At 35.5% G+C, this 21,277-nt stretch overlaps 1 protein-coding gene across 2 annotated transcripts in view; it reads right to left on the bottom strand.

Moving 5' to 3' along the window:
• The window catches only part of DDX10 (DEAD-box helicase 10), a 296,493-nt gene that overhangs the window by 226,145 nt on the left and 49,071 nt on the right, over window positions 1-21,277 (bottom strand). For both annotated transcript variants that reach the window (XM_060304012.2, XM_030836487.3), the window contains exons 11-13: window positions 20,178-20,265; window positions 17,095-17,183; window positions 13,702-14,179 (exon numbers count right to left, since the gene is read on the bottom strand). In XM_060304012.2, the coding sequence (XP_060159995.1) occupies window positions 13,702-14,179; window positions 17,095-17,183; window positions 20,178-20,265 (655 nt within the window). The remainder of the gene's footprint in view (window positions 1-13,701; window positions 14,180-17,094; window positions 17,184-20,177; window positions 20,266-21,277) is intronic.

Here is a 21,277-nt window from a genome sequence, read left to right as displayed (position 1 = left end):
CACTTTGGAGCACCTGACTTGGTCCCAGCAAACGTAACTACCCACTATTTTAGGCCTTATCAAATAAAAACAACAGTTCTCACATGGAGGAATCTGTGTCTCTGGAATTCATGCTGATCATTTAAACTAGTTTTTCTACATTCTGATTTGGGAGAAACAGACCAAAACAGAACCAGAAGGAAACAGTTCTGACTCTGTTGCTACCAAGCACTGAGAGATAATCATCTATGTGGGTCTCTCATGTTTCTGCACAGTTTAATCAGTTACTCTTCCAGATTATCTTTCAAGGATGTCAACATAGCATACAGCCTTAGAAGACAGAGATAGTATCTCCCCTGGGGGCAATTAACAGACTTCCTCCTGACCAGGTTAATAGAGACAACTTCTCCCTCTGGGTGAAGGCTGGGCAGGTTTGCTAGCAGTCTTCTTCCTAGCTCTGACACAAACCTACCCTGTGGACAGCTCCCACCTGGGGATACCTCCGCATGGCCCCTGTGGAACTTCAGAGGCAGGGGAACCAATGCAAACTTGAAGCTCATGTGGCCTGCTGTCCCATGAGTTGTCTAGCAACATATATCAAAATATGGCAGGCTAACTCATGGCAAGTAGAGTAGGATCTCAGACTCTTCATGGTTCTTGAAACCTAGAAATAATTTTTCTCTTTTCAGTAAAAGAATAAGAAAAGCCAAATTAACCTGCAATTTCTACCAGAGAACAGAGCTAGTTAATGGGAGATGGGGAAAGGAAGAGAGGAAGAGTAACCCAGTATACCACATCTAATCCTGTAACTATAAATCCATTATAAACCTGGTTAGCTAAGCTGGTGTTAGCAGACAGGCTGGAAATTAGATATGTAGGTAGCCTCCAGGACACTGATGCCATATTCTTGGGCAATATGTGAAGGGGGAGAGTTAGAAATAGACTATTATTTCTAAAAATACCCACTGAACACCACTACTTTGTTCAAGTTATTAAATAAAATTGTCCAATAGCTATTAAAGCACGTACTACTAAGTATGCTTGAAATTGAGTCAACCTAAAAACACTTAATGGAAAATAGTAAGGAGAAAATAAGATTCACTAAAAGCCAGCTTTTCAGATTTCTTAAAAAAAAAAAAAAAGTTCAGTCTCAGAAGATTTGGGTGGGGAGTAGAGATAGAGAACCTAATAGAAATTTACCTACTCTTTGATTTGTAAAGTTCTACTTTATGGAATGTCAGCAGATAGGAAAAACAGTACAGATAGATCAAAAAATGCAAAAAAAAACAGTGCTGAACCAAACCACAGGAGAGAACATTATTCAGCAAGTTCTTACTGTTTCTGGAATATGCAACCATTTCCTACAACAAACATTCTGAAATTAGTATATCTCCAAAATTAGGTATCACAGCAAGGAAGAAAGCATTCCTCTGCTCTGTTGCTTCCTATGACATAAACCAGCAGACATGAAAATGTGTGCAGATGGAAGAATTATTCTAATTGTGATCACACAAAAGAAATAATGGGAAACATGCCATTTTAATTTAGAAAACAAACTTAGGTAGGAATTATTATTTGGAGGTAGGCTCTATATTGACTGCCACTGAGAAATTAATTGATTCGCTTATTCCACCAATGTGAGGGGTGGGGAGGGAACAGACCAACAGTAAGAAAATTTTATCAAGAGCGATTACCCCTGAAAATATGAGATGCATCCTTTATGTGCTATCAGAAAAGTTGCAATATGTGACTTCTATCACATTTGCCAAATGCTTAGGATTTTCTTCATATATTCCAGGGACATTTACAGTGCCCAGTACAGTAAGGCACGTGTTTCTGGAGCTTAAAATTAATGCACTGTAAGAATCACCACTGTATTGGCTTTATTAGAACTGTAACATAATATCACTCTGTTTTCAATCATTTATTATGCCAAATAAAAACCAGCAGATTCTCTGCCCAACAGTATATCAGGTCTGTCTGTCACCTCTATTCTAACAGCCAGCAAGCAAGCTAAAAGAAGAAAAGAAAGGAAAAAAAACCAAAAACAGCAACAGCGTTCTTGAGGAGAAAATGTCCAGAGATTGATGGTCTGCCTCTTGCTTAATAGAGATAAATTTTTTATTCTATGGCAAAACACTCCCAGCTTGAAAAATAAACAAAATTTTTTAAATTCAGTTTATTAAAACTTCATCGTAGATGTTTCTAATTATGATTTGTTTAGGAAGAGCTACACTATTGTTTTCTTTTATTTTGATACTAAGGATGAAAGTGCTGTCAATGAATGCCACAGGAGAGGCTCATTGAAAGAAAATGACCCCACACTAGAAACAAGCATTCAGTGTCTACCATGTAAAAGATGCTGCAGAGAATGCAGCTATAAGCAAGAAGTGCTGGGATTTCCCTGGTGGTCCAGTGGTTGAGAATCCGTCTTGCAATGCAGTGGACGCCAGTTGGATTCCTGGTCAGGAAACTAAGATCTCACGTGCCAAGAGGCAACTAAGCCCGCGCACCACAATTATAGAGCCCGAATGCTGCAAATACAGAGCCCACGCGCTCTGCAGCCCATGCACAACTAGAGAGAAGCCAGTGCACAGCAACGAAGAGCCCACGTGCCATAAATACGACCTGACACAGCCAAAAAATAAATAAATTTTATTACCTGCTCTCAAGGAGATACATCTTACTACACATTTCTCTGTATAGTCAATGTGCCTACCAAAAGCCCATTTACCAATCATTTCTCCCTCTTAATCTTTCCTTGTTTAAAGTACACAACTTAAACAAGGAACTAATACCAAAAAGGGCCAAGGAACACTCATATCCCAACTGTGGTGGTATCCCTTACAGGGCCAAATCCCATTCATCAAAAATAACCCAAAAGGCATGGAAAGGTTAAAACTACACAGTTTTCTAAACGACAAACAGTATGTTCCATTCATTAAACATCATTCATTACACAGACACAAACATCCCACAACACTGTATACTATTATGGCCACACAAACAGAAGAAATGGAGAGAAACAAAAAAAAAAAGAATACAGAAAGAGGCTTTTGATCAAACAGTAAAAGAGAAAATAATCATCTAACCCAGAGAGAGAAAGAGAAGGCAGCAAAAAAGGTAGAGAAAGAAAAGAGCCAATAAAACATTCATTTCACTTTTTTAGTAATTTTTCTTTAATCTATTTTATAACATTATTGTTGTGTGATGAATTGGAAATTAAAAAGCTAGCCCTTCAGCAAACATAGCTTGAGAAGCACTGCCCTAAAGACTTTAAAATTTTAAACCATCATGAAATCACTATGCTAATCTTATACTTATTTTGTAAGTATGTAATTTATGCTTAGACTTTACTTTTACTGAAAAATAGGCCTTTCTTAATATACAGGCATCCCTGTTCCCACTGAACTTCATTGAAGTGCCATTGCTCTGACCAATTTACTTGCTAGCGCCTGCTCCCAAGAGGGTCTGAATTCTCTTTCCATTCCCCTAACAGGCCTAGCTTTCAAGTGCAAATAACCAACTGGTTATTCACAACACATGCTCAGGGCACCAGCAAAACTGGAGTATTTTAAGAAAAAATGTTTCTGAAATAACATATTTCAACAAAAGCAATGAAGTAGTCATCATGGAAAAAATAATAACTTGAGGACTCTGTTTTAAAATGTAGTACTCTTTTTGTTTCAAATTACATATGGGCAGAGGAAGCACCATAATCTTAAATGCTTAAAACATCTAAAGGTCTTAATCTAGCAATAGCAGAAGAGTGCCTTACACACTCTCAGGGAGGTGCCTCTCACCATCCTACTATTTGGAATGCTACACCCCACCCCCTTACCATGCTTCATTTTTCCCACAGCACATGTTTATAGTTTTTGTCCATCTCCCTTCACTAGAACATAACACTCCATGAGGAGAGGGAATGGTGATGTTTCAATGCCTGGCACATGGCAGGTATGCAGTAAATATTTGCTGAAGGAGTGAATTTTTTTTTTATCTCATTAATGCTTCATTTAACAAGCCTTCATTTCACCTAAAATAGAAACTTTCATGATAGAAACAAAGCTTCACATCAAAGCAAATGTGATTTAACTCTGCCTGTCACCACCAGATGGCACTAGCTTCTACTGCTGCCTTGGACTCAAGACACAGCATGGATTTTTGAAGCTGTGTTTCAAAAACATACACTGAAAAGAACAAAGTCAAAAGTGAAATACATTTGGAAAAATTTAAGAGTTGGAAAGAAACTTGAACAGTTAAATCCAGTGTCACCACAAAGACAGTCCTTCCATTAAAAAGCTTTAGGTAAATATACATATACTGATGGCTTAGACTCAAGAACAAAGGATCTCACAAAGAGCATACTGGAACTAATCTGTTCATAAGCAGAAAACCTGGCATATTAGTCTAAATTCTCTATAGTTATATTTGTTATATATATATATACACACACACACACACACACACACACACACACGTACAGAAGCACCTGTTGATGACTTTGAAAAGCTCCTTATTTCTGATTATCCTAACAGTCAAGTTCAAGGGCAACTTATATGACCCTCTTCAAGAATAGCCTGTCCTATTTCAAATTTCTGTCATTACCTCCACTTTAGCTTAAAATGAAGATAAGCATGCCCTGATAAATGTAGTTCCTGAAATTTAGGCTATAAAAGTAGGTCATGAGAAAATCCAGTACTAGTCAGCAGTTCCTTTAAACATTGAATATGTATAAAACTAGGAAATGAAGAGAAACAAGTTGAAATATTTTTGATACAATAATGATGCAGCATGTGAAAGAATAAACATCAAGCCAAAAACTTTTAGCTTTCCACTGACAATTTACATCCTTAGGAAATCATTTGCATACAAAACTCAAATAGGGGAGAAAAATATATATATACATATATATAGCAACTCAGTATATACATTTAAGCTTCAAGTCACACAGTAAGTATTCCTTTTGAATTAGAATGAAGCCTACAAGAATTAAGCACAGGATACAAAAATAAAATAAAATAAAATAAAAGCACCTGTAAAAAGACAAAAGAACATATATACCAACTCTATTTGAGCTACTCAACATTTAAGATTGTGTTCCACTTCATGGTACCAAAAAATTGAGAATAAAGTTTCTTGACTCCTAGGTTTTATTTTAAAGAGTTTTCCCTTCTGTTTAATTCAACAGCAATATATAAGACCCTTGCATACAAAGGTTATGACAATCTCAGGAATCACCAGGAGAAATGGAAATTAAGACATTCAAGTAGGTCTATTATGAAGAGCCAAAAAGAAAAGTACTAGCAAAACAGACAATTGGAATCTGGAGGTCAGTGGAATAAGTAAGTAAAGAAAGACTTCAAGGAAGAGGCAAGCTCAGCCCTGAATCTTGAAAGATAAGATGTGAAAGGCTGGAGTGGTGAGAATATCCTGGGAAGGAATCCCTTCAGTGTAAGTGGAAACTCACACTGGGAAGAATGCACTGGACTGGTAGTTTAACAGGGAAGGGGCTAGCTTACAAAGCCCAACTGAAAAGGATGAAATGAAGGGAGGCATGGAAGGTCAACCACATGAAAAAAATAGATCTGAGAGAGGTTCACAGGAAGATGACTCAGAAGAACAACATTTGGGACCAATTACGAGGCTTATCCCACAAGCCAAGTCTGAGGTGAAAACGGTGTGGGACAGAACAGTGGTAGTGCTAGTGGGAAGTAAAGAGGAACACTAAAAGTAAAGAGCACTAAAGTAAAGAAGAACTGCTAAAATGTAGAAATGACAGGAATCGAAAGAAGCACAGTCAAAAGAATCGATGAGCCTGGGCACAACAAATTCCAGTTCTGCCACTTCACCAACTGTGGGACATTAGGCAAGCAACGGAACTTTTCAAAGCCTCTGTTTCTTAACCCACAAAATGGGGATAATACTGTGCAAGGTTGTGGAGAGTTTAAGCAATGAGATGCAATACTCAAAGGCATGGCAGATTATAGGAAACCAAAAGATGTTCATCATTTCCTGATCTTCTTCTACAAAAACACAGTTGTCTGCAAGAAATTTCTGGAAATAAGTTAACATGGTTCATTCCCATTTTTAAATTAAATTATGGGGCTAAAAAAACAGTTAAATCAGCACTCTCCTAAAGCAGCTCATCAGCATGCCCAATCACTCCCCAAACAAGGGCATTACTTTCTCTAATGCCATTTTTTAAAATTTTTATTGAAGTATAGCTGATTTACAATGTTATATTAGTTTCTGCTGTACAGCACAGTGAATCAGCTATATATATACATATACCCACTCTTTGTAGATTCTCTTCCCATATAGGTCATTACAGAGTTTTGAGTAGAGTTCTCTGTGCTATACAGTAGGTCCTTATTAGTTATCTATTTTATATACAGTAGTGTGTATATGTCAATCCCAATCTCCCAGTTTATCCCTCCTTCCCTTCCCCTGCTGGGAACCATAAGATTACTACATCTGTGACTCTATTTCTGTTTTGTAAATAAGTTCATTTGTACCATTTTTTTTATATTCCACATATAAGCAATACTGTATGATATTTGTCTTTCTCTGACTTACTTCACTCAGTATGACAATCTCTAGGTCCATCCATGTTGCTGCAAATGGCATTATTTCATTCTTTTTTATGGCTAAGTAATATTCCATTGTATATATGTACCACATCTTCTTTATCCATTCCTTTGTCAATGGTCTAATGTCCATTTTTAAATCAACAGTCTTAAACATATAAACAATATCTATAACCTAGTATCTTCTATATAATATCTTCTAGAGGTATACTGCATAGTATTAATATTCACAAGAATACTGCCAGTTAATAGGACAGAGAACTCCACCCAGAAAAATATTCATATAATAATGAATTTCATTTAATGACTCCACATTAAATATCAACTACTAACATCATTTTTAGTTTTATTTATAACCAATTGATTTATTTCCACAGGGCACTATGCTTGCCTAGTTATGGTCTGATTATACCAAATTATAAGTTCTCCTTAAATACCTGGCTATGACATCACCTGACCTGTGGTATCAGTGTAGGCCTTAGCACTCTCCAGATCAATGCAGGACACTGAAAATGTGAAAACTGCTCTATCAACTATGCTAAAATCAAAAAGTAGTCTTGTTTCCTGATACTACATCTGGAATAAAAAAAATACATCACTTTTTCTCTCTACAATGCGACCTGATTCAGAAAAAGCCTTTATTTTTCAGCACTACCTCGGACACTGCCTAGCCATTGCACTGGCAAAGTTCTATAAACCCTTTACCTGTATGTTCCTATTATACTTCATCAAGTAGAAATAATAGCTAATTTTAACCATGCTCCTTCTACATACACAAACTGTGCTGGTTGCTTTCTATCTCTAAGCATCACAATAACTCTGCCAGGTAGTAACTTTACAGAGATGGACACTAAGCCTCAGAAAGGCTAACTACTGAAACTAAACATCATACCAGAAATAGCTCCCACACTAAACACACACTTTCTTGTGGCCATGGTTTTGCTCATTCTGTACTCTCTGCTTAGAATGCTTATTCCCCTTCCTATTAACTCATATTCATGCTTTAAGGCTCAACTTCTCTCAGGATGTCTTCTTTACTGTGGTGCCAATGTTAACACTTTAAAACATTTGGTTTCAAGAATCAATAAATGAACAGAAATCTAAGATTATGTACTGAAATTTTGGTTTAATAGTCTGCTATGTTAACTAAAGTATAAGGCTCTGAAACTTACTAAGAACCTAGCACAGCCCCTGGCACCTTGTAGGCACTCAGTAATCACTGCTGTGAGGAGAAAAAAATGAAAGCAAGAAGGGAGTGAAAGGGAAAAGGAGAGGAGACAAGAGGCAGAAAAATCCCAGCTCCCAAATATCTGATTCTTGATGAAGAACTTCTAATATATTTATAAGAGAATACTCATAAGCAACAATTTAATAATAAAATTAGCTAACCTATGTTTTACCACCAACAGTGAGTTCCTAAAATACTTACTAAGAATTTTGTGCCAAAATATAAAATTAAAATGTAAACAGAATATAGATTCAGCTCTAAGGACAAAGAATAATTTATGAGTATCATTCAAATCTTAACCAAGACTGATGTATGTTTACTGTTGAGAAAGCTTTAAAAGGACGCTTGCTGAGCTAAAATGGAATCCACCTATCAGTCTCATTTCTAAACAACTGTAAAATATGAGAGAGAAAAGTGTTTGCTTAGAGATTTCATTCTCATATTTAAGAATATTTTTTTTGTTTGTTTTTGTTTATTTGCGGTACGCGGGCCTCTCACTGTTGTGGCCTCTCCCGTTGCAGAGCACAGGCTCCGGACACACAGGCTCAGCGGCCATGGCCCACGGGCCCAGCCGCTCCACAGCACATGGGATCCTCCCGGACCGGGGCACGAACCCATGTCCCCTGCATCTGCAGGCGGACTTTCAACCACTGCGCCACCAAGGAAGCCCAAGAACATGTTTTAAAATCATTCTCAATTTCAACATTTTAATTATATATTCACGCTCTTCTCTAACACTGTCTCTCTGGAAGCTAACTTTCTAGACACCCAACAGCCAAGAAAGCAAGGCAAAATAAAAGTCCCCCCAAAAAATTAAATAAATAAAAAAAAAATAAAAGTCCCTTCCCTATGTGGGAGGTCAACCAAACTTCTCTTACTACTGTAGTGCCTAATCAGCCCAAGTGTGCTCTCTCCCGCCCATTTCTTTCATGGCTCCATCACTCATGACTCCCTCTCCAATGCTAAGGAGATCTGTTTCTCTGTCAATGCCTTGAACCTGTCAAATGGAAAAGAACTGTGACAGGGCAGTCTTCCAGAAGATATCACTTGCCCCTGGCACTCAGTACCTCTCTTCTCCATTTATGCCCAAGTCTAAAGAGGTAAACTTATCAATTCTGTATTCAAAGTGTCTGCACACAATGGGTTGCCCAAAATTATCTACAGTGCTGTCAATTACACTGGCACTACCCATTTACAGAAAGTAAACCACACACAAATGACAGTAGGCCACAGAATAAACGAGAAAGAGAATGTGATCTGACATCAGGGATAGATTGTAGTACTAACTCCACCACTGTAACCTTGGAAAAGTCACTTAAAAGTCTCTGAAATTTTAAATAATAGCATCTGCATTTCCTGTCATGAGGATAAAATGAATACTTGCAAGGAAAGCACTGGTATATGGTAAAATACCAAAAAATATATTATTTTATTAATGATAATGATATGATAAACAAATTCCATGTAATCTGTAATCCAATGTGTTCCCACTGACTCCAAGTCTCAATTGAGTTCTACAACTGCTCCAAGGGAGCAAGAAATGAGGAAAAAGATAACAAGACAAAGAGAACAGCCTGTGATAGCGGTAATGAAACCAGTTCCCTTGCATGCCTGGTATGCTGTCCCTAAAGAAAATTCTAAAACAGCAGCAACAAAAATATTTGAACAAAGGCAGCAGTGTCTGAAAAAGTTTTGGGCTGGCCAAAAAAGTTCGTCCGGGTTTTTCCATAAGATGTTGCAGAAAAACCCAAACGAACTTTTCAGCGAACCCAATATTTAATCTTAAGAAGAATAGATTCATTTATATATGTAAATGATAGTATTATTTCCCATTTTGTGTAAAGTTTGTTTCGTTTTCTTTACTTTATCAGGTCTATCCTTAAAAACAGGTAATAAAAGAAAAAAGCAGCTTCCAGTGAGTGATGGCTGCAATGCAATATGAAAATATAAAGCGCCAAAACAAAGGCTAAATAGGAAAGTCAAGTTGAGATTGCGGATACAAAATCACACTCAAAACCAAATACCTTGAAAACATGATAAAGAACAACAACAACAAAAAAAAAATGATAATCTGAGTACAAATAAGTATTGATTTTGAAAATTCAAAGGCAAATAACAGGTAAAGTTGACAAGTCTTTCTATTTCTATTTCAGCTAAAGAGCCAGTAATTTTAACTCTACTTTTTGTGTATAGTACTAGGAAATGTGCAGGAAGATACAGAAAAACATTCCTTTATTGGCTTCTTAAAAATCCTGTAACTGCCCCAAAAGTTCCCTCACATTTGACACAAACACTATAATATTTCCCATTTGTTATGGCTAAAAAAAAAAAAAGCAGGTATTTTCAAGATAGAACTTTTTATACTATGCTATGCAAACATATTCTTAGTTAACAGAATAACAGTGATATGTTAACAATGATAACAGTAGTTATCATTACTATTAGATATTTTTATTTACTATCTAAATTACAAAGCTTGGCCTGCACAGCTATATCATTCAAGTCAAATAAGTCATTTCTGCTCATGTTTATAGAAAATTCAACAATACCTTTTGAATTATTGTAAGTCAATCAGACAAATCATACTCAGTCTCAAAATATAGATTTCAAAGAATATACTCTACATATATGAATTCTACATAATTCACAGCAAATAAAACTATCAAAGTGAAAGAAGATATGAGTGATTCACTTATTCATTCATGAAACATTTGTGAAATCTGCACTAGGTCCTAGACACTGCATCAAGCCGTGAACACACACTGGTCAGTAAGACAATAATTTCAGGAAATTCAAAATCCAGTAAGGAAGGCAGGCAAAAAATGTGGTGGGAGGTATAAAATAATTAAAAGTCAGTAATAGTAATTAAAGTTTAAGGACATCTTGCTAATCAACAGGAAAGAGACCAATATCGTAAGAGAAAAAAAGAGAGAGGAAAACAAGCAATACACACACAGAAATTATACAATGGATAAATAAATGAATAATGTTCAATAACAGAATCAAGGAAAAATAAATTGAAATAGTAAGTTTGAATTTCTCACTAACTGTTTGTTTCAAAACAGTAAAAACATGGATATTCGGTGTTGGTGTTAGTAAATGGGCACGGACATAAAGCCCGTGGGACAATGATCAATATGACCTCTCTGCAGGACAGTTTGGCAAAATGTATCTAAAGCTTTTAAAACGTGTCATGTCCTCAAAGTCATTACAGGAAAACTACAAACCAATATTCCTTATGAACACAGAAGCAAAGACCCTTAACAAAATATTAGCAAATAAAGTCCTGTAATAGATACAGGAAAGCACATCACGAATGAGTGAGGTTTATCAGGAATTTAAGGTTGGTTCAACATTAGAAAAATCAATGTGCTGACAGAATAAATAACAACAACTCTATGTTCACCCTAATAGGTGCAGAAAAAGCATCTGACAAAATTCACCATCCATTTCTGATAAAAACACTAAACCAGCCAGAAATAGAATGAACTTCCTCAACCCGTTAAAAGCATTTACAAAAAACCTACAGCTAACATCGGATGTAATGGTAAAGGACTGAATGTTTCCCCTCCCTAAGACAGGAACAAGACAATGATGTCCATTCTCACTACTGCTGCTCAACATACAGTGTAATCAAGTAAGAAAATGAAATAAAAGACACACAGATTGGAAAGGAAGAAATGAAACTATCTTTATTCACAAATACCATGACCAGCTACAGAGAAGATCCAAAGAAAACTCCAAAGAATCTCAAAAAACAGCCACAAGAACTTAACAGGACAGTTTAGAATGACTGGTATGCAAAAACTGTACTTCTATATTCTAGCAACAAAAAATGAGAAACTGAATTTTTTGAAGTATTTATAATAGCATTGAAAACTATAAAATAGTGATGGATCTAACAAAATATGTGGTAAGACGTACATGCTTAAAATTATTAAAAAATACTAAAAGATATTAAAGAAGACCTAGATAAATGGAAAGATATGTCATATACTGAATCAGAAGAGTCAATATTGTTAATTCTCCCCAAATAGATTTATACATTCAATGCAATCTCAATGAAAATATGAAAAGACTTTCTATAAATATTAACTAGCTGATTCAAAAACTCACATGGAAATGCAATGGTCTAAAAATGCTCAAAATTTTTTAAAATATCAAGTTGGAAGACTAACACTATCTGACTTGAGATTTACCATAAAGCTATACTAATTGACACCGGTGTTATTTATGAAAGGGTAACTGTATAAAACCAAGAGAGTCAACACAGAGACCTAAACGTACATGGTCAACAAAGAGTCAAGGTAACTAGAATGGAAAAAGGACAGTAATTTCAGAAAACAGTACTGGTTCAACTGGACATCCACATGGGGGGAGGGAGGCATTGGAACCTCAACCCTTACCTCATACCATACACAAAAAATTAAATTGAAATGAACACTAGCCCTAAACTCAAGTGCTAAAACTATAAAAAGTCCAGAAGAAAACGTAAGAGAAAACCTAAATCAGACTTCAAAAAAACAGATTATTGGTCAAGATACGAGTATTAGAGTGAGAATACCTAGATTCAAACTCCGACTTTGCCAATAATTAATTGTGCACCTCACTATTTTATTATCTCTGTATCTCCGTTATTTTCCTCTTACTTGTATAATGATAGAGTACCTACCTATAGGGTTATTCAAGGACCAAATGAGATAATGTTTAGAAAATGCCTAATACATAAAGTACTCAGTAAGTATGTTTGCTACTTTTAAAGTTTTTATTTAGTTACTTTTAAAAACACCTATCCAGGGCTTCCCTGGTGGCACAGTGGTTAAGAATCCGCCTGCCAATGCAGGGGACACGGGTTCGAGCCCTGGTCTGGGAAGACCCCACATGCGGTGGAGCAACTAGGCCCGTGAGCCACAACTACTGAGCCTGTGCTCTAGAGCCCACGCGCCACATCTACTGAAGCCCATGTGCTCTAGAGCCCGTGCTCCGCAGCAAGAGAAGCCACTGCAGTGAGAAGCCCACGCTCTCTTCAACTAGAGAAAGCCGCACACAGCAATGAAGATCCAACACAGCCAAAAATAATAATTAATTAATTAATTTTAAAAAACACCTATCCAAGTTTCATAGTTCAAAATTTAATATTTCCTATTGTGACTCTTGTCACAATATTGTATAAAGAATTGTATAAGGAATAAGAGTTCAGGTTCATTTTTCATTCAATTCTCTCCAAAGAAATGATCAAGAATAAGGCATACAAAATTAAAACGAAAATAAGGGAAGGGTGGAGAAACATATTTACTGTGCACCTACAAGTACCCCAGGAAACAGGTGCTTTACCTTGATTATCTCTTTTATTCCTCCTAGCAGGTGCCTAGTGAGAAACAAAGGACCTATGTGAAACTTAATAAACCTTCATAAGCGGCCTTTAAATAGAAGTGCTGGCTTTCTTTTTAAGATTCTGGATTGGTGCCCAAAACCAAATGTCTCATTAAAAGTTTAGAGAGATTGAATTGTTGTAAGGAATATTTATAATTATTTAAATCAGAAAGTAGTATACTAAGAATCACAGTGAAGGATCCTCACATCATAAACCACGAAACCCCATCACCTTATTACTTAATGTTATAATCATGAAACTGGCTACTTTTTAAAACATGCACCAGAAAACCAATAAATGAAAAGATTAAAGCTGTCAACCTCTTAGAATTCCCAAAGTTATGAAAAATGAGAATTCTTTAGCACCTATTCCATCATTAAAGATGGAGAAGGAGGGAGAGTTCACAGCAAAGAAAGTCATTCTACAAATTTCTCCTGGTTATTTTCCCACAGTTCCCCAAAGGCAACAGGCAGCACGTGGTAAGAAGTGGTAGGAAATAATAGAAGATCCTCCACTAGGGGTAAACTTACCTGTAATGTTTTATTCTCTTTAAGATCCAACCCAAACACATTGCGCCTCTTCACCTTAATGAAGTCAGCATTGAGGCCATCGTCCTCCTCATCATCATCATCTCTGTCCAAGAACTGCACAGGAACTTCTTTGTTCTTCTGTGGCTCTTTATTGCTAGAGGCAGACTGAGGTTGAGACCCTTTTGTTTTTCCCAGTTTCTCTTCCATTTCTTGTTCACATTCTTTCTCTTCTTCCTCTCCATCACTAATACCACTAGCCAGTCTGTACTCTGTTCCTTCTGGTATTTTCCCACCTTTCTGGAGAATAGACATTTTCTCATTGAAGTAGGCTCTAAATTCTTCCACTTCATCACTGGTGAGGGAGAGAGTCCTTGGCTCAATTACTTTATTATCTTGACTCATTACCAGTTCTTTGTTGGGTTGTTTTTGCATTCTCTGAAGAAATCTTACCCGTGGTGCCACAGCAAGACCAAGAGACCTTAAATATGAGCAAATGAAAACAGTTATCTCAGCACACTGATGGTGTGTTTATGAGTTTATTATAAAACAGTTTCTCAGGAGTTGAGATTTTTGGAAATTTTTTTTTTAAGAAAATGTTCCTCTGAGATACAACTCCATCTTGACACATTAGGTGATCTAAAAGATAATGAATACCTGTCAGAAAATATTGGAGATACCCCATTTTCCATTAAGATGGTAACACAGTTAACAAAATAAAGAGCATGAGACCAGAGCAAGGGAACAGTTCAACTACTAAATCTGCCTATTTCCAGTATAACTCTCTCAGCCTCAGTTTTCTCAAATGTGAGATAACAATACCTACCAGGCCTATCTCACAGCTGTTATAAATATCTGATGTACTAACTATATGAAAATACTTTGTAAAATATAAATACTAAAGCTGGAAAAGGCATGACCATGAAAGAACAAAACACAGTTCTCTGCAATGAATAAACTCAAGTATTATCATCCTCCCTTCTAACACACATAATGTGGCACAATCACTTCTATAAAAATGGATTTTTAAACTTGAGACCAAAAAAGAAAAAAAAAATCTTATTTTCTCCTTCTAAGATCAAGATTTACTTTATGGTCAGGTCTTTCCTAGCTTCTGAGTTCCCACAGATGGATTGAAAAGAAACTCTTAAAGCAAGGCCTGCTATAATAAAAAGCTAACATTAGAAAATGGACCAACTGCCTTTTTCCTATAAGACACAATTCACAGAAACTGAGAGGTGTGGTTGTAAAACCTGGATTCATAAATAGAACTGTTGAGGTTAAAATCCTGGCTCTGTCACCTATAAGCTATATGATCAAAGGACATTATTAAACCTCTCTATACCTCAGTCCTCTCATTTGCAAAATGGCATGACAAGAGTACCTACATTATAGGATCATTATAAAAATAAAATGAGTTCACAGAGGCAATGCATCTATTATAGTGCCTAACACACAGGCAGCCACTACTGAGCACTTGTCATTATTACTGTTATAGGGGATACAGTTAGGATCACAAACTCAATACGCATCAGAGCATTTCTCTCAATGTATTACAGTTACATTTACATGTCTTTCTCTGCTACTAAACTTGGACCTCCTTTAAGGTAGAAGTACATAACCATACATCTATAATTTTTTTTTTTTTTTTTTTTGCAGTACGCGAGCCTCTCACTGTTGTGGCCTCTCCCCTTGCGGAGCACAGGCTCCAGACGCGCAGGCTCATCGGCCATGGCTCACGGGCCTAGCCGCTCCGTGGCATGTGGGATCTTCCCAGACTGGGGCACGAACCCGTGTCCCCTGCATCGGCAGGCGGACTCTCAACCACTGCGCCACCAGGGAAGCCCCACATCTATAATTTTAATGCCTAGCTCAATGAACTAGATATATTAGGTATTTAAAACATATTTCTTTAATATTCAAAAAAGTATTTTACTAATATAAATAAATAAAATATATTTCTTCAGTAAAATAGTTTTTTAAACCTTTATTTTATCCCACATACATAGCACTGTTTTAGGTATCAAAGGCTTCTAAAGGAAATTATAGATCAAGGAAATTATACATCTAAAATCCACAAAAATTAAATTAAAACACCAAGTTAAACCGTACCAGTAATTTAGGCTCAGAATTTAACTTTCTGCTTCCCTAAGCATCACCAACAAAAAGCAAAGGTCTTCAACTGTAAACAGATGAGATTTACTGGCATCTGTGGCAACAAAATGTCCTCTAAATATGGCCCTGCAGCATTAAAAGACCTGTGCCTCTCCTGTTTGCTAATATCTCAGCTATGTCAATGAGAAAACCAGGAAACCAGGATAGAATTTCATGAAGCACAAAAATCAGCTAATAACCTAAACCATGAATCATATTCAGAAATTTTAAAATTCGTAAAGAGATAAGCAAACAAAAACATGTTATCCCTGGCATGTGATTTTCCATCCATTACCTAAACAAAAAGTCAGTGACCTTACTTTGTTATCTAGCAAATTAAATGGCTCTAAAATGTTACAACTGACAAATTACCTGTTATAATGAACTTGCAATGTAACATGAAGAATGGAAAACAGCAGCTCACTCGGATACAAGTTTTTATTAGACTCAAAGGTAAAGGTACTCGAATTCCTGGAAAGCAGGCCAAATACACAGACCTTGCTTTGAAAGTACATATTTCATCACAGACTAGGAGATTTCAATCTGACATTCAAAGTATGAGTAACCTTAAGGGTGCTTCTATAGGATTTTGTCAATGCTTTTCCCACAGTGGGACCCCATTGAAAAAACAGATGCTCCTCCTTTATACCTGAAAAGATTAGGAAAAAAAATCCTTCAACTACTAAGCCAAAACAAGACCAAGAGTTCCGTTTTCATATAATAGTAACCACAATTACTAAAGAGAGACATTTTGCCATGGTAACTGTGAGCACATGTAAGAAACATCAAGACACAAAGAATATCCAGGCAATAAGCAGCATGGGAAACCAATCTAAAAGAAGGGAAGAACTGACAAAGAGACTTGCATCCAAAGCATAAAAAGAACTACAGTAAACCAAGCCAGCTTTTTAGAAAACAAGAGGGCTACAGACATTTAAAGATTTTAAAGAATGCTTGTCAATTGCTCTCCATCTCCTTTAAGCCCAAACTACAGGAAACTGCCAGTGTAACTTTCAGGAATTCATACTTACAAGTAAGAAACTTCTTCCTGACTGAAATTCCTGACAACTGAAAGCTCAACAAGTTTTCTACAGTTTATATAATCTTTTTCTCTGCAAATCTTCAACAGATTCTTTTAAGGTAAGGCACAGTGGTTTAAACTAAGACTCTCAAAACCAGGTTTCAAACAAATTCCCTCTAACTTTAAGGATTCACAAACAAAACTATAATATGAATACTTACAGGGCATATTCAGGTATAGGTAACTTGCTCACATCAAATATTTCTTTATCCTTCATCAGATACACTGAACGTATGTAGGAGACAAAACACTGTAAACATAAAAGGCTGAAGTGTAAGATATATACTAGTCAGAAATGGAAAATGAATTTTAACTGAGATAAAAAAATTAATCAAAAGGATAAATTCAACAGTAGTGAAAAACCTCAAAAATAGCTGAGTATATGTCATCCCACAAAAACAAAAAAACCTACCTTTTTCGAATTGTAATATTAGAAAAGACTTTAAATTTGGTTTCATCAAGCCAACTCAACATAAAACATAACCTTCTCAAAAAGCTATTCTAGAAGTTAATACCATTCAGGTGCATTAATATGGAAAAACACAGGCTTTGGAATAATACAGTTGAAATCTGAGCTCCACATCTTACTAGCTGAGCAAGTTTCTCATTTCTCTGTCAGTTTCCTCATCTATCAAACATAATATAACAGTACCTTCTACTCAGAGTGTTATGAGAATTAAATGAGAAAAATGCATGTAGAGTACTCGGCATTTCTTCTGGAATACATTAAGTACCAATGAATACCAGTTATAAGTAATAATTATTACTTGAAAACATCCTTTGACTACTACAACAAAATTTTACTGTACTTAAATTAAGCTTAATAAAATCATAACAGGAAAAGTTTATTCCTAAAGCTTTTTCTTTTTTATTATAATTTCAAGTAATTAGTTGTCATTATAATTTCAAGTAATCTGTCATTAACTTGTAATATTTTTCTTGTTTGTGTTAAAAAAAAAAGAAAGAAAGTAAACTATCTTTATACCAAGAGCTATTGCAAACTAAAAAGTAAACATGGTCCTGGATCCTCTGTCAGTCTGTAAAATAAACAGGCAGCAAAGATGGTGAAACATATGTAAGCAGGAGTTTTATTTTTTGATTTTAAAATTAATTTTTGTAAAGTATATTTAATTCCCATTTCTATATTTCCTAAACTTCACATTTTCTCTAACTTTACACTAATCCTTTCTTCAAACCATTTACACTAATCTTCAAACCATTTTCCCTGTCTCCATAGGCATTAAAATGAATAATTCAAGGATAATTTTTTCCCCTACAATCGTCCACAAGAAATCATCCCAGTTTCTTATTGTTTTTGTTCTATCCAGATTATAATAAAAGCTAGAAAATCGCTTCTATGAAATTCGATAGCTTGCTGCAGCTGACAACAGTTAGCTGTTCTGCTAAACCATGCGTGACACCCAGTAAATCACATCATTTATTTCAATGTGCTTTTCTATAATTTTATTCTGGAAGGCTCATTTGTTATATGCAGAAACCAGTGAAACGACATCCTTCCAGTGTTTCATATTTCCTGATTCATAATAGAATGACCTAAGTATGCACAAAGTCATGACATCAGAATTCATGTATATTATTTTCAAATGTGCATACTATTTCCAAAGCTTCTAAAAGATTTAACTCCTAGCTTAAAGTATGTCTGCTAGGCAAAACATGCACACAAATGTTTCCATCCCTAAATATATGCCCAAAAACTAAGAAAAAAAAATCTGTTTAAAGACCCTTTTCATTAGATTTCAGGTGAAGTGAGCTTACAGAAGTTTAACTACGCACAGTTCATCATTTGATTCTCTTATACTCTGGAACTTCTCCTGATGTATCATGGAAGTTCTGAAGAAAGACCTGGATTTAAATCTTAGGTCTGCCACTTAATAGCTACGTCACCCTGGACAATTTTTAATTTCCTCAGCTCCTATTTTCCCATCTATAAAATCAAATCAATATCACCTACCTCACAAGTTGTTGGCAAGATTAAATAACACAATGCATATCAAACTGTCATGTAAAAAAAAAAAAAACCAAACTGTCATGTAATAGGGTCATGCTGCAGCTAAGTGCCTAGCACATACTAAGCATCTGAATTTTAGCTTTCATCATTAATGTTGGTATTTTAAGCACAGTGACAATAATTTGATAAAATATAACCTAAGTTAATTTTTTAAACATAAGATCTTCTCTTTAAATAAAACTTCTTTGCTTAGAATATCCACTTTCAAAACCATCACACAAAAGACTGACCACTGACTTTCTGCTCAGGCTCCTCTGTCTACTGAGGATGCCCTTTCCATGCCTCCTCTTTATTTTCTTCCTCCAATCTCTGAATCCCTACTCTTTAAATCATTGTTGAGTTATGGGAGATGCAGATGTAGATATCCTATGTAGATCTCGTAACTAAAATATAAGTAAACAAGTGCTGAAAATGAAGAACTTCATAACAGGGACTCAAATATTTGTCAATTCAAAGATTGGACAGCTATAAGCACAACGGAAAATAATTTCACATCTTCCTTTTCTAAAGAATCTACTGCTGGGTACTCTAAGAACTAAAAAATAAGTATAACTAAAAGTGACAATTCTTTGAGTATTTGCTAATCAAGAGGATTTCTAAGTCCAAAAAAAGCAGTTTGGGAACACTGTCATACTTATAGATTAAAATCTCATTCCTAAAGAGAATTTAGCAAGAGTGCTATGCTTTCTAGAAATTTAACCTAATATAAGATATTAATTTTACAGTCAAGAAAGTGCAGTCAGAAGTTAATAAAAACTTTACTGAAGAAATCAAAAGTTGATAACCTTATCAAGTATATTAGAAATCCAGCCATTGTGCACTTAAAAATCAGAGTATTTTCTATATGTCTGACAAGACTATGGACAAATAATAGACATTTTTCCAAGTTACTATAAGAAATATATACTTTTAGGACTTCCCTGGCAGTCCAGTGGTTAAGACTCCACACTTCCACTGCAAGGGACACGGGTTCAATCCCCTGGTTGGGGAACCAAGATCCCACATGCCACGTGGTGCAGCCAAAAATTTTTTTAAAAAAAAGAAAGAAATACATAATTTTTTCAAAGTTAAAGAATAAGTTAAACTTACCTGAACTTTATACTACCTGAATATCTGAAGCATAACTATGCAACCTAGAAGTAGTAGAAAATGATACAACGTAACTTTATTATATGCTCTATTCCACTGAAGGTATCAAATTCAAAAATGACTTACCCTTTGAGCTCTTTCTTTTAAATCTTGATCTTGAGCTAAAAGCGATTCCAATTTTTTCTGAATGTCTGTAAGTTTTTCTGGATTGATTCTTTTGTAACAAAAAGATAAAGATTAAACTAAGACATCTCAATTTTAGAAACTGAAAACAGTATACAGTATTTTCTATTTTCCTCAGTATTTTTAAAATCTATAACATTATTTCTCATCTATGACCCAGATTAGACTGAAATTACACTAGACAGAAATTTGACTCTGCATATTTTGAATAATGCAGGAAAAAAATGTAAAATTCACATTTTCTCTAAACAACCCATGCTGAGTGACTGAAAGATTAGGTTAACACCACAATTAGCAATGTTCACTTCTTAAGTCTTTAAGGATAGAAAGTAGCCTCTTGTGGGAGGTGTATCATCAATGAAATGGAATAAATGAAAGCAAACGTCACTTTTATACAATTTCCGTTTTCAGTCAAATACCATAAAACAAAAGTCAAATAATAAACAAGTAGCCAAGGATATAAATATTGTTTTCCTTATCTAGAAATCAGGCATAACATAATAGAATGGTTACTTAAATCTGCCCGGGGTTTAGAATGAAAATTACAGGAAAGAATGTAATTTTTACAAGCATCTATTCTAGGTTTCACAAAGGAAATTCCACTTGTTTCCCTGATTTTAGACTGAACAATTTTGTTCCTGAAAAGCTGGAGTGGTAATAGGTGGTGGCAGATGAGGTGTTTTTTATTTTTTTTAATTACAGAAAATATCAAAATATACAAAGGTAGAAAACTTTCACTCAGCCTCAACAATTATCAACTCACACCCAATCTTGTTTCATCTAAACTCTTATCCACTCCTCCACCACATCTAACCACCCTCCCAAGTTACTTTCCTCCAGATGAAAGCAGGGTGTTTCAAGGGCCCCAATATAAGTGAGACTACAATCAATTCTGCTGACACTCAATCTAAACATCTTCAATGACAGGAGAGGACAATCCTCTGAAATAGACAGACAACCCCAAAAATAAGTTCAGCCAAGAGGTTTAATTCTTTCAACCATCAATGCCTCCTGATGCTAACAAGGTCTCTTTTTCATCTTGT

This window comes from Globicephala melas, chromosome 8 (assembly GCF_963455315.2).
Source record: "Globicephala melas chromosome 8, mGloMel1.2, whole genome shotgun sequence".
Classification (NCBI taxonomy): Eukaryota; Metazoa; Chordata; class Mammalia; order Artiodactyla; family Delphinidae; genus Globicephala; species Globicephala melas.
The sequence above is the reverse complement of the archived record's forward strand: the minus strand, read 5'-3'. Positions and strand labels throughout refer to the sequence as shown.